The 14,869-nt window shown below is 33.3% G+C and overlaps 1 protein-coding gene across 1 annotated transcript in view; it reads left to right on the top strand.

Annotated features, from left to right (window-relative positions):
• The window catches only part of LOC131852955 (putative phosphatidate phosphatase), a 71,163-nt gene that overhangs the window by 35,331 nt on the left and 20,963 nt on the right, over nucleotides 1-14,869 (top strand). The window contains exon 3 of the mRNA XM_059203711.1: nucleotides 8,661-8,858. Within this exon, the coding sequence (XP_059059694.1) occupies nucleotides 8,661-8,858 (198 nt within the window). The remainder of the gene's footprint in view (nucleotides 1-8,660; nucleotides 8,859-14,869) is intronic.

Genomic DNA, 14,869 nt, shown 5'->3' with positions numbered 1-14,869 from the left:
GTACAAGACAATGGATTGTAACTAGGTGTTGAGTAGGTCATAAATATAAGGGCATACTTGTCTCGCTTGGTGGTGTATAGGTATATGACCTACATGTAAAATTAAATAAAATCACATTTCATTTATACTATATATACTATTCATTTATTTAGACATAAATATATGAATAAAATCACAACATAATCATTTAATAATAATATATTGAATTCCCCATATTTCATTAAGACATATATGCCTTATGTACTTATTCTTCTGTCGTAACAATGATTATATCCTTACTATCAAAGAGTTTTTCCAAAACTAAGCTCAGTCTCACTTAGCTAGTCAACCGCCAAGCAATTTTGTAATCTGTTTTGGACATGTTAGTGAAATTACTAGATATGGAGGCATAACATGTCCGTTTAGTTGCGTTCATATACACATATAGTCGGTGGCTACCGTTTACTATCATCTGGTTGGTCGTTGTTTGTCTTTCAAATTATATAAAAAAGTGTCATGTGTCTTGCATACCCAATATCATATATCCTTCAGGGGTAGCTACGTTTATGTACTTATTAGTAAGACAATATAGTAGTAATTAATGCAAGTTTTAGTATTGTGCAGAGATAGAATCCGTGCCCATGCAAGTATGTGGCAGTGTATTAACTACACCACCGAGATCGTCAAGATCGTAATTTAATACAACAGGTTAAAAAGTAGTCCGTATGATATCATGGTCTTACATCACCTTTCCAGATTGATAAACAAAGTTCCTTGAACTGTAATGAAAATAAGCCAATAAAATCCGAAACTTTGTAGATAAGTTGATATGATAAGAGATGGTTACGAAATGAATCTCCAGGTGCCACTGAAATGTTACACGCAGTACGTGTACATACACATGTACATACATATCTAACACGACCCTAAAATCAAGGGCGATATCGGAGCCGTGGTGGAGAGTCGAAGAGTGACGGAGAATGGCAGAATCCGAAAACTTTATAAAGTATAAGAGTTTTGAAACAAAATCTGACTAACTAATGTCAGTTAAGCTCTACTAAACCTAATTTATTAAAAAAATAAAAACGTATACTTTGGTAACATAATATTATAGATACCTATCATCATCATTGCATTTTCATCTCATTATTTGGGATCGGCGCAGTATATCATCTTCTTCCACTCATACACATTCGCTGTCATAACTAAGATTACTCTCGTATATATTTACTTTAGTAATATATGAAAGTATATTTTAGTAATTTTGTTGGACATTTACTTCAATCCATGTAATTATCTATAGCTTGGATGTATTGATATCTAAAATCATTCAATATATGTGTGTACTTTTTTTATATAAACATGCAATATACTCGTAATATACAAATAAGAGTTGCAATCAAGTTTCTTGTCCAGCTAATGGTAAAAAGCCACCGCAGCGTACGAATTTGCAACATATGATTTAAAAAATCATTCAATATATGAATTATTTTCGGTAATTCGCGAAATTTCTCAGATATTACGTTATATTTGATATTTTTTTATAGACAAAATAACAGTTGCAATGAAGGTCCTTCTCCAGCTGATGGTAGAAGCTACCGCAGCGTACGATGTTTGCAATATTAGATATAAAAAATCATTCAATATAATTATGTATGTATTTTTTTCTGTTATTCTCTACTCTTCTCTTATATTACGTTATTTTTTATATTTTTTATCCAGCTGATGATAAAAAGCCAACGCAGCGCGCGATGTTTGCAATATTTTATATCAAATCGTTCAATTTATGTATGTATTGTTTTCGACAATTCTCTAAATTTCTTTATATTACATTATTTTTGTTTTTTATAAACATTCTAATTTCTGTAGGAATCAAGTTTCTTGTCCAGCTGATGGTGACGGTAAAAACCCACCGCATCGCACGATGTTTACAATATTAGTAGCGTCATTCACGTGTTTTTGACCCCTTGCGTGGTCACGGTCAGTTATGCATATTATTGCTTGTCTGAATCTAAAACGTTCTAAATTAGCAACGTGCGGCTGTAGACTGGAATGTATAATTTGTTTTCAGTTACATGTTTCGTAATCTATTGGATAAATGCATCGTTATTTCTATATATAGTGGGCTATATATTGCTCTATATATTGCTGCTTGGTTAGCTAATATTGCTAATTAATATCGTACAAGTGTAGTTATGTGTTTTATATAATTTTATGAATGTATGTTATTATTTATTAGTTAACATACTTATACTAAATTTGCTCAACTCAACTAAACTAATGGTATAAATTACAGTGTATCGTGTTAATATTTTAAATGTTGAAGGTAACTTATTAACGTACCTACTTGATATGTAAAGAAAACTCTACCATTTTTCTATATAACTGCCAATGGCAAAAATATAAATCTGACGGTTCGGACGGTAAGTAGCAATCATCGACAATGTCACCCTGGAATAAAGTTTATTTATTTATAGATTGGCTTAAAAGTGGTATCTACAATATTGTAAGTTGCCTTTAAAATTGTCCCACACATTAATCTTCACTGGCATGCACCAGCTAGCGTTGTCAATTATATATAGTAGTGCATCTATAACTTATGTTATAGATGCACTACTATATATAATTGGATTTATATCCACACTTAGTCCAATCTTTAAATAAGGCTTCGAATTAAAATCAGCCTTGTAATAGCAAAGATAACCGAATTATAGGTACATGAAGACTAATATTGTTCATCAAAGTGTAGTAGTTACATGAATGGGGGCGGATAAATCTTAAAATATACCGTTACATGCAAAAACTAAGGAATTTATCACATAAATGTAATGGTTCAGAGTTTGCTGTATTAGTAACAAAATCGACTCTTTTTCTTATTATTAGCATAAATTTGTTAGTTAACTCGAAGTATAATTAGCCATAGCTATCTTATTGCTAATCATCGTCATTGGAACAAGTAGATAAACAGATGCAATTAGCACGTCGTTAAGGTGCCTATATTGCACCGGGTAGTCTGTAATTAATTTTAGCGCTGTGCACTTCGCGTGCTAGGTATCGCTTAATAAAGCGTGAAAATATGTAAGTACGTGTTTTATATTAAATATGTAATTCTTTGATAGAATATATAGAGCACTATGCATGCCTTGCATATAGATATAAGTTTTCATTTCATATTTGCTATATGGATGATAATGGAATGGTGCACCTGCCTGCGCTAACGGTTTACGCTGACGGAGTACCAGTGGAGGATGATAATATGAGACCTCATGTTAAATTCGCAACCGAAACACGTCTTACTGCTTGGCGACTGAATTAGGTGATACTGAGATTCACACTTATACATATATACACCTGCTGTATATCGTATACTTATGAAGTAATATATGCAGTCTCTTAATAAAAAATTCGTTTTCAAATTCAATCATGCGACGATGCGCTAAAAAGCAATTGTGGTGTAGTTAATGGTTTAATACCATGCAGAATCGTGTACTCGCTGCTAGTAATGTGCATGACATTGTACTCGCATTTGCATGATATGCTTATCGCTATATGAAAGTTTCATTTCCATCAGTATTATAGACAAATACTTATTTTCACTAGTAATTGGATTCACAATCACTAGTCTTAGGTTTTTTTCTTTTTCCCACAGACGGATCGATCGTGCTCTTATTTATTTGTTATCTATCATTGTATTGTGCTTCTTTTAAGATTTCGAATCTTTGTTTTTTTCGTTTTTTGTTGTTATAGTCTCAGGTTAAGTATTTAAGTTAAAGTTAAATATACAAGTCTACAATTTTACAATATAACTACTTTTTGATTTGAAAACGAAGGCGGTGTGTTATCATTCTAGGGTTGTACTTCTACATTCTAAACATATATTTATTATATATTGTAAATATATGTATATAATATAGTATACATTACACTCAACGAATATAAATACTTTACACTTTTTACGAAAATTCCACGGTTTGAAATTTGTTACAGATAAAATTTTATAGGAAAAGAATTGCAAAAAGCTAATATTTTTATTACAAATACATTATATTAGATAATAAATAACACACTATCTTTTGTTTGACACACACATACATAATAATACCTCATGATAAATCACACAGCACCGTTAAGTAACTTACGAATCAACTAAGTAGGTATATAGAGGGGCCCAAGAACTATCTCAATTAAGTCAGATATAAAACGGAAAAAATGCACAAAGGTTCATTCGTTTAGGAGTTACGACGACATAGACACACACACAAATTTATAACACCCCTCTTTTTGCATCAGGGTTATTAACCTCGTATAAGTCAATTTATTCGCAACAATAATTGTGTTACTAATAATTATCCAATTTCATACCGATTGACATCGAACAATAAAGGTAAGAACGTGATTGCTCGTCCTGTCATTCGAATCAGTGGACCGATCAAATAGATGTATCGATATATAATCGATGCGCATCGTATTAGTGGACATACATCGTAATGAGCGCGCAACAAGAGATCGAATTCTGTCTGATTGTAATATATTCTTCGAACTGGAAGCGGATATAGTATAGAATCTATAGTAAATATATACTTTATGAGTTTGAGCATGTATGGAGGGATGGATGTTTGTTACTCTTTCACGCAAAAACTACTGAACGGATTTTTAATAAAAATTTACAGTAGTATAATTTATAGATTATATTAGACATAGACTATAAATTCTAGACTAGTGAAATCGCGGGTACAGCCAGTAATATTATAAAGAGAGTATTTGCGGGTTTGAATGTTCGGGATGATATCCAGTACTACGTAAATAAAATTAAAAAATAATTATTGCTAAATTCTTTTATTGATGGATATTTTATGTAGCCCATTAATCAATTAAGGCTGTAGGCTATATACCATTATGATTAACAGGAACGGAGCTGCAATGTGAAATAGCGCGGGTCTGATACTATAGAATAAAGAAATTTTAAGTAATCCTAAATACAAAAATACATATAATAAATGTTAGGTAAAAAAAATCTCGATAACATCTACTTTCAGACAAAAAAAATCGCATCATAATGAGACCATTTGTTTAGGAGCTGTGATGCCACGGACAAACACACACTTTCTATTTGCGTGACGGTAAAGAAAGGGTAAAATATCTTAATTTCGATCAAAATACAAACATTACTTATGTATGTATTTAAACAAACATCTTTAGCCTGCGACTTTGCACTCTTATAACTTTTTTATTTGTAAACCGATTTAATAAAAAAATAAAGCTACCATACACACATCAATTATTCATAAAAGCACCCAAGTCGCTTAACCTATTTCTAAAATTTTCACGCATAAATGCATAGACATACAGAAAATTTAAACAATATTGTTTTAGTCCTATTACATTGATAAAGACAATAATGTATCGATTGAAATAATATATATTTATTAATGCAATTTAGGATTTCTAAAACTGAGAACCTCTTACGATCACTTATTCTCTAAATAGAAAACATGAAATAAGTTTATTAGATAGATAAATCACATGTAAGTCACTACCTGATATTAGGCTTGGCGTATTTTTTATAGTTAGTTCAATGATAGAGCACGCTGTATGACCACGTGGTTGTGCAGCACGAATGGTCCTGCTCAAACTGGTAAATACTACATCTCCTTACTCCTTAGAATCACGCGTTAAGTGCTATCGCATTTCGCAAAGTGAACTAGGTACCGCACGCTTATCTTCCTCTCTCCAATCCCTTTCTTAATTCTTTCCCCTTCCCAGCCATCCTTAAAAGGCCGACAACTCAATGGCAATTACCCTAGAGATCTGGGTGCTTATGTGCGGCGATATCACTACAATCAGGTGTGTCGCAAGTTCCATTGCTCCCTGTGCTACAAAAAAAGACTAACCCTATACGTTATGATCGGCAGGATAATTTCTAAACGTATGTTACGACATGTACGGTCTCATGCTATAAAATGCCGTATAGATTTCTTTATTTACCCGGAACTGCGCATCCGTAGTTTTATCCACTATCAACTTTGCTACCCATCAGTTAGGAAAGTGGATCAACAAGTTAAAAAGTTCATAAGGTTAATAAAAATTATCCTTAAAACCATAAAGTAATGATTATGGCTCATTGATACGCTATATACGGTCAGGAACGACTAGTAGTGTCATATTTATAACAAATGTTTCTACTTATTAAAGTCAAACTTTAAACTACCAATAAACAATATATCTGTATAATGTTTCATATTATTTAACAACTTAAAAAAGGAAAAGTAATTAAATTTTTCTTTTTCAGTCCGTATAATTCGCATTCAGATGCGTTATAAATCTCTCAATACAGAAACTTTGCCATAGAAATTACTAGATGGAGCTGCGGTCGAATTAAAACGCGCTATGTTTTCAACTTGACCAAATGTATTATTCTCCAGGCGCTTGAAAATCCTCAAGCCCTAAGGGCTTATCCCACTTCTGATGTTATTTTTGTAACGCCGGTATTATTTTTTTTATGTACCGGTGTGATATAAAATTAAATTGTGTATGCTAGTTGTGAATAATATATATATATGGTGCATCCACGTTAAATGATATATGGTATCGGAAATTCGGAACATGATTGAAGGATAATGACCATGGTCCATGATGACTCATGGATGGACTACAGGATGAATGCACCAGAAATTCATCATGTTTTCTAAGGGACATTATTAACTATGACCTACCAATCAGAGGATTTTATCGAGTCCACCTTTATGCTCGGGAAAGTGGATATTGTGCAGACAACTTTTTACAAAGTCTACTTCTGCTTTAGTATTATATCATTGTGTATTGTTGATACTATTTTAGATTAACATGTCGTTTTTACAATGGCCATAATTCAGAAACTTCACTCGATACAGTTTCGAATGGGTTCTTTTTTAAGCTCCGACACAAAAAGAGATGTTATAAGTTTCACGTTTTTGTACGTCTGTGCGCGGTAGCGTATCTGCTAAACGAATTGACAAATTACGATACGGTGTTTTTATAGGCAAAACAACACATATCCTGAAAATTATCCTCTGGTTAAATACAACCTCATTGATTTGTCAAGATGGTCACTTCTATAGTAATAAATAAAGCTCATAGTAGTCGTAAATAGGGTTCAAGTCATTGGGTTAGGGGTTATTAAGAGGAGGGGATGTTGTCGACAAAAAGTGACACTGTCGGTGTGTATGTTTTTAATTAATTATATTACTTAATAGACGTCCACGGTGGTTTAAGGGTTTGGTACGCTTACTTTCCGATGGTCACGGTATCGATACCCGCTCTATTCAAATATTCATATTCCTAAGTATATTTGTATGTACTATTAGCAGTGGTGTTTGTTGCGTTGGTATTCTGGTATTATGCATATATTTTTCAAATAACATACTTCAATTGTTTATTACAGCAATAGATCTGGTAAACTGTTTAATTTGTAGTAAGTAATATTAGTGACTGCTAATAGCGATCAGTGGAAGAAAGGGACATACTACGCCGACGCCATAATGGAATAATGGCTATGATGAATATTTGTAACGATCATTATATCTTCATAGATCTCTCACAGGATAGGCAGAGTTATTAAAATGCAGTTCTCCTGTCCTCAAAGCCTATAACTTACAGATATATAAGACTAGCCTCGTTCAGATACATACCTGAATGAGACGTCATCCATACACGCCGGTTTCCGGGATTTGAAATGGAGGAGAATGGATTATTTATAGAATTTATAATTTGATAAAACGCATTCACTTATTTGTTCATGCTAAACTTTTTTTCATGAACATTATTTTAATAAGCATTATCGAAAAGTGCATCTCTCTTAAATCGTATGAAGATGAGTAAGACAGACGTAGGTCGCTGACATTGCCACTCGAGATATTCAGGCCGCGTATGACTCGACCCTGCGCCATATCTGCAAGGACATGAATTGCAACATTATAGTGTAATTATTGCACATATAACCTCACGGCCGCTGGTTCACTAACCGAATTCGCGGATTGTCGTTCGAAATTACAAAAAATAAAACTATATAAAAACTGACTGTTTGTTCGCGATTTCATATGCTTGACTTCCTCATGATATTATCTGTCTGTATGCCAGTGTCATTGTTTCCCGGTTAGTGTTTTAGTTGTGTGAAAATATAACGTGAAAATGTAACAAAGAACAAACAAGAACAATTAGGCTATGATATTCAATTTTTACTTCTAGTAATATACAGCCAATAGTGGCTGTTATGAAATATGAAATATGGCTTTTATGAAATAAGTTTTATGAAAGAGTTCGTAAACAAGACGAGTATTTGTACATTAATAGGCACAAATATCAGTCAAATCGTTTTGGATGCAGTTTTCACTGCTGTATCTACTGTACCAAACTTCCCGTAACTTTTAAGTTAACCTGATGTTATCCCGAATACCCTGTCTCTGAAATTTTAGATTTTCGTACACAGGAACATTTAACTTAATAAAATTAGCGAATCACTTATGTACTCAATTCAAACCTCTACTAGATAAAAAATTAAATGAGAAGTGAAATAAATGATTTTCCTACCATTATTTATCAATTGGAAAATATTTTTCCAAATATGGAACCGCAACTACCGTTTAATTGTAAAATCAGTTGCGAGCGAAAGGTCAGCTGATCTGACTAGTGAATTCTTTCTCCAGATGACCCTCACAGAATGGATCAGACTACGCGACTACCGGGGCGGAAGATCAAGGACGGTCCTGGGAAGAGATGTTGCGGCTTGGATTTGGGAAGCGTACAAAGTGATTGGGGTGTTCCTCTTCGGGTGTGCGTGTCAACAGCTCACTACAGACGTCGCCAAGTACACTGTTGGGAGGCTGCGACCGCATTTCTTTGATGTAAGTTATTTTAGATTTATTTACTATAGTTTAGTAGATAATAAAGTGTCTTGCCTGCGAGGACAATATACGCTGGCAGAACTCAAGTAGGATGGGATAATATGACGACAAAGGAAATTGGGTAAGTTAGCTCATTACAACAAATTTACGAGGAAATAAATACGACGGTGCCCACAAGGGGCCAGATGTGGTGCATTACTAGTTGGACTATTTTTTTATGTAACTGGAATGCTAGTTAAGTTGACAGCCTACCTGATGATAAGTGACGACTGTCACGTAGGTACATAAATGGCATCACGTTGACACTTAGTCAGGAATAATGCGCCGTTATACTCTGCAGTTTCGCCACCGTCTCTTATCCTTCAGTTTCCTAATACTGCTTACAATGCCAGTTGCTTGGCAGCTAAAATAGATGCCCGCTCAGATGACTTTGTATAAAGTTTAAATCGACAAAACTATAAACTAGTTACTACCCAGTATAAGCCAATAAAGTTTATATCAACAAAGCAAAACATTTAGTCATCACTATATTTGATAATAGCGTTCACTAAATGCGTATATACAGTAGCATTTTGTTACAGCATTGCAGGTTATTATATTTAATAATAATATACCATTATCTCGACACAAATATTATGCAGTGAATATAATGTCTTTGAACACATTTATTTAGAACAATTTTTTTGTTAACATAATTTATAGTGAGAGGCAGAGGTTTGTTTGTACAAGGGACTAGTGATCGTATAGATGTAATCTCGGCTGGAAACCATTGTCGTCAATTTTTAGAGATTTCGCCACGATAGACTAACTACTAGCCTGACTTCGTACTCTTCCTATCACACCCACACTCCGCGCAAGCTGGTTTACTATTTAAGTAAATGGTGCCAATTTTTCCCTTGCAAATGGAATATTGTAAAGTACCATGGGCGTCATATGACGACGTTTTGTTTGTCGCTTTGTTCTATTTGTAAATAATATTTGCTATTACATTTATGAAAAAATTGGCAGAGCCGTCGTAGGTGATAAAAACGCTGTAGACCTACAATTAAACTAGTAGATCACACTTTCTTATGATCAAAGAACATTATACAACATCTCCCAGCCAGCTAGCCATATTCCTTGAAACCACTGAATTACAGTTCCATTAAATTGCTTAATTAAGCTATATTATTTCATTTCATTCTCTATATAATTCATTCGACCTTAGTTATATCTAATTAGGCCCACTTGAGTCTATTTTAGTCTCTGTACAGTATTACGTTTTTCAAGATCATCTTGCTCCATTTCATTCGCATATGGCGATAATTTACTTGTAATGTTGACTTTTATTGTGATGTGTACAAGTTTCATTGATTTCTATTTTGAGTTCGTGATGGACGTTTTGTATCAGACTGGCTTTTAGCCGCGCATTCTTCCATATGATCTGATGAATTACAAGTAGCCTACTACGTTCTCGTTTTTTAGTATAAAAAAAACTGACTACGAAATCGTATCCAATTTATACGGATACAAAACATTAAAATATTATTATATAATAACATTGTTTGCAAAATAAAAAGTCATAACCGGTTCAAATTTGGCGATGATGTCAAACGAGATCCCGAAAACATAGTTGTTTTGACAAGATTTCTCGTATATTTTAAACTGATTTATAAAATTTTCAATTTTATTTTAGTTACATATGTCATTTATACTTATAAAAAATAACAGATCACATCCGAAAGCGTGCAAGCGAATCTCCATTCTATATTTACTTGAGTTGGTTGTATACGACGTTTTACAGTCTGGGTGGCACCTCGTTGCCTGTATCTGAAAATATACGAAACATGAACTGTGCCGTCCGTTCTGTTACTAATCTCAATTAAATCCATTAGGGGGTGTCTTGTTATTCTATGTTGCCAATGGCAGTCATTAAGACTAACTTAGTGTTTCCATGTGGTAGGTACATACTATATAATTAGATTACTTTCCTTTTCCTCTTACCTGCATACTAGTTACGGAGCAACATCCTAGACTATGACCCACCTACTCTTCTGTCCTTTGTGCCCATCATGCTGCACAAAGCAAGACCTAAAAATGCGACCGAAAGCTAAAGTCGTTACAACTTTATGGGGAAAATAAATTTAGTTACCATTGCACCGTAAGAAGAATACTAGTTGCATTTCGCGGTTAAGCCACCTTGAAATACAGACTACGTTAATCGTGCTAATAGATGAAAAAAGAAGTTTTTGTATAAATTTATTTATTACAAACAAACATAAAAAAAGTATTCTTTCCACTTTCTGTATAAATGGCGAATTCATTGTGTTAAAACTGTTACCATACCATGTCAATCATCATTTTCATATGGCCTTTTATATATTATCAATCACAGGATCTATTACTTAATACTTGCTGTATGTTGTAACCAATGTAGTTCTGTATTAATAACCATGAATAATTTCTCCCAAAGGGTACGCCTCAATATCAAGCCCGTAAGTTCACATTAAGTAGCTGCCAGCATAAATAATGTAGTCACGCTTCGCGTACAAGCTGTCTTATAATTTTGAATCATTATATCAACGGTAGCCACAACATGTGCATCGTTGTGAGCGTCGTCTTCTTCATTAACTATTTAGTTGACAGTTACTTATGCACTTTTTTCTTCATTAATTGAAGTCAAAACTGTTCTGTTGCATTTGAAGGTTACTTTTGTACTTTTTTCTTTATTAATTCAAGCCAAGTTTGCATCGGCTTCTGTACGAACAGTGTTATTTTTACTTTTAAGTTGCATTCGATTCGTGTGTTTACCATTCATGATGTATCACTTCTTAGTAATCAAATGTGATTTTTAATTTGTATTAATCTTTCTGAACACTACATTTTATAGTCTATAATCATATATTCTTTTTATTTTTAGAGTAATATTATGTATAAAATTTAGTCAACTCATTGTTGGATATTTCGTAAATAACGAATATAGTTTATGGACTTATTAACTTTAAATGATTCCGACAGCATCATCAATTTAGACAGTCATTGTCCACTACCAGAATAGAACTTATTTATATCTCGACAGCGCAATCGAATTTGACGCTGCCACTTCTATTTTAGATAAAACTAAAAATATCTTCTTTATAACCACTATCAATCGCCCTGAATTCTTATATTAATAATGCATTGGTCGCTGATGACATTTTGGATACAATAATAAAAACAACTATTAATTACGCACAGATGACAAATAACAAAACAAGTATGTTAAAAAAGTCAATTACAAAAGGCGGTCTTATCGCTATAAGCAATCTCTTAAAGACAACTTGTTACAGAGTATTTACATACAAAGAAAAAGCAGTGGGCGCAAATGGGCATCAATAAGGATAAATACGATTAACTAAATTCTATAGACTATATTAATATTAAAAGGATTTCTATATCAATTCCTTTGATGTATGATGCGAGACGTTTGACTGTTCGCGGAAAAAACATCAGTACTTTTACTTTTACTGTTCTTCGTTTTTACTTTGATTTTCTTTTATTTCTCTTTTGACACTTGTTGTTTACATCTTCAATACTGCTGTCAGTTCTCTGACATTTTATAAAGTGAAGAGTCATTAGGAGAGTTTAATAGCCGTATTTCTTGTATTTATGTTTTGTTTGTCATCGTTATACATGAGAGAAAATGTTCAATTATAAGAATTTTTGGCTTGCTTCATTTTTTTAATCACATATATATTTTTGTAAAATTAATTTGTCATGACAACGCAAATTATAAAAATATATACGAGTATAAGCATTCCTGTTCCCGAATCCCGAGCAGGATGCTCTCGGCGTTTTTTGTGACTTGTCGAAGGCTTTTGATTGCGTAGATCATGAAACACTTTTGTACAAGCTCAAATATTATGGTATTAGAGATAATGACCTAAGTCTAATGAAAACTTATCTAGAGGATAGGGTGCAAACTGTAGATATTGATGGTGTAAAGTCTAAGGGAACTAATATAAAAATGGGCGTTCCTCAAGGTTCAATATTAGGCCCATTTCTCTTTTTAATTTATATAAATGACCTTCCCTACATGGTAGAGAAAGTTGCAGATATAGTGTTATTTGCGGATGATACTTCGTTAGTGTTTAAAATTGGTCGCCAATGTAATCAATTAGACGATGTAAATTATGCTATCTCTGCTATACTAAATTGGTTCACATGTAATAATCTATTATTGAACTCCAACAAAACTAAGTGCATTAAATTCACGCTGCCTAATGTAAAACAAGTAAATACGCAGCTATTGCTTAATGATGAAATAGTAAATTTTGTTAATGATACAGTTTTTTTAGGAATAACAGTGGACTCGAAGTTACAATGGGGGCCCCATATTTCAAAATTAGCCAGTAGACTTAGTTCTGCTGCTTATGCAATTAGAAGGATAAGGCAATTAACAGACGTGGCGACGGCAAAACTTGTGTATTTTAGTTATTTCCATAGCATTATGTCATATGGCATACTGCTATGGGGTAAAGCTGCCGATATAAATACTATATTTATTTTACAAAAGAGAGCCATACGTTCTATTTATGGTATGGGTTCTAGAGAGTCATTACGTCAATGCTTTAAACAATCAAATATCCTCACCGTTGCCTCACAGTACATTTATGAAAATATTATGTATACAAGGAAAAACTTAGATAGTTTCAAGAAACTTAAAGACTGTACAAGTAGAAACTTACGCAATAAAAATAAGCTAATTTTACCTAAATGCCGTCTACACAAAGTTAGTAATTCATTTTATGGTAATTGCGTAAGATTCTATAATAAACTGCCAGAGTCTACGCTAAATCTTACAGAGAGGCAATTCAAATCTTATATTAAACAAATGTTATGTAAAAAAGCCTATTATAAGATAGATGAATTTATAGATGATAGCAATATATAGCAAGAATAAGTTTATTTGCGGACAACGTTATAATTTTAATTTTCATACTGCTTTCTTGATATATGATAGCGTAGCGGCTTTTGTATTGATTGCCGCATGCATCCTTATGTAAAGTGCGAATACTGTAACTACCATATAGTAATTTTTGTAGCTGTGACGTGGTCGTGTGGAATGAGTAGTCATGCTCACTAAAATGTCCAGACATGTGGCGGCGTGGTGGGCCGGGTCAATGGGCTCCCTAAAATATGGTCGAGCGCAGTGATGGCTGGCTCATCCGTCATACTCGTGAACGAGTGCTGCTTGTAGGGACTGGTCTGCTCTTATCACTACGACTGATTTAATCTTATTGCATGATTATATTTGACCCAAAAAATTAGTGCTTGTTGGTAGTTTGTATTCACACGTTTCGACTTGTAAATGTAAACTTACAAGGATTATTTAAAAGAGCAACACACAAGTTTCTTGCTCGTTCTTCTTGTGATGAGACAGCTTTCCGAACGAGTGGTAGATAAAAAACAAATTGTTATGACTATTCAAAAGTGCTTAAATTAAGTTTATTTGAATAAATGATTTTCTATTCTATTCTATTCTATATACATCTTTTTTTTACTATGATGGTCACAAACAAGCTTCGGCCCTTCTGATGGTAAATGGTTACCGTAGCCTGAGTCACCAGGGGTGTCACGTGCGCGTTGCCGACGCTTTAATAACTCTTTTAAAATATCTCCAGTATTTCACAGACTTACTATACCGTCTCTGTATACTTTTAAGGTATATTAATTTGAATTCCAAAGTATTATTCTAATACCTATTGTAAAATGGCCATGTGGTGATAACGTAGTATTTGTTTAAAGATATTTTATTTCAAGTAACAAAAAATATCGGCTTAATATTATTTTTATATCATGTCACGTACCACCTTTTGTTTGCACATTACATCATGCGTAAACGGGTAGCTGTATTGTGTACGCACCGCACGAAGGGTTGATTTTGAAGTGTCTCTCATGCACATTTAATAATAATTATTGTATGTTGTTGTATTAACATAGCCGTGGTATCAGTATCTTCTAATTTGAATTCTATTTCGAACAGCAGTGAA

The sequence above is a fragment of the Achroia grisella genome, unplaced genomic scaffold (assembly GCF_030625045.1).
Source record: "Achroia grisella isolate CSIRO2021 unplaced genomic scaffold, CSIRO_AGI_Agris_v1 utg869, whole genome shotgun sequence".
NCBI classification, from domain to species: Eukaryota; Metazoa; Arthropoda; class Insecta; order Lepidoptera; family Pyralidae; genus Achroia; species Achroia grisella.
Note: the sequence above shows the minus strand (reverse complement) of the source record. Positions and strands in the feature narration are given on the sequence as shown.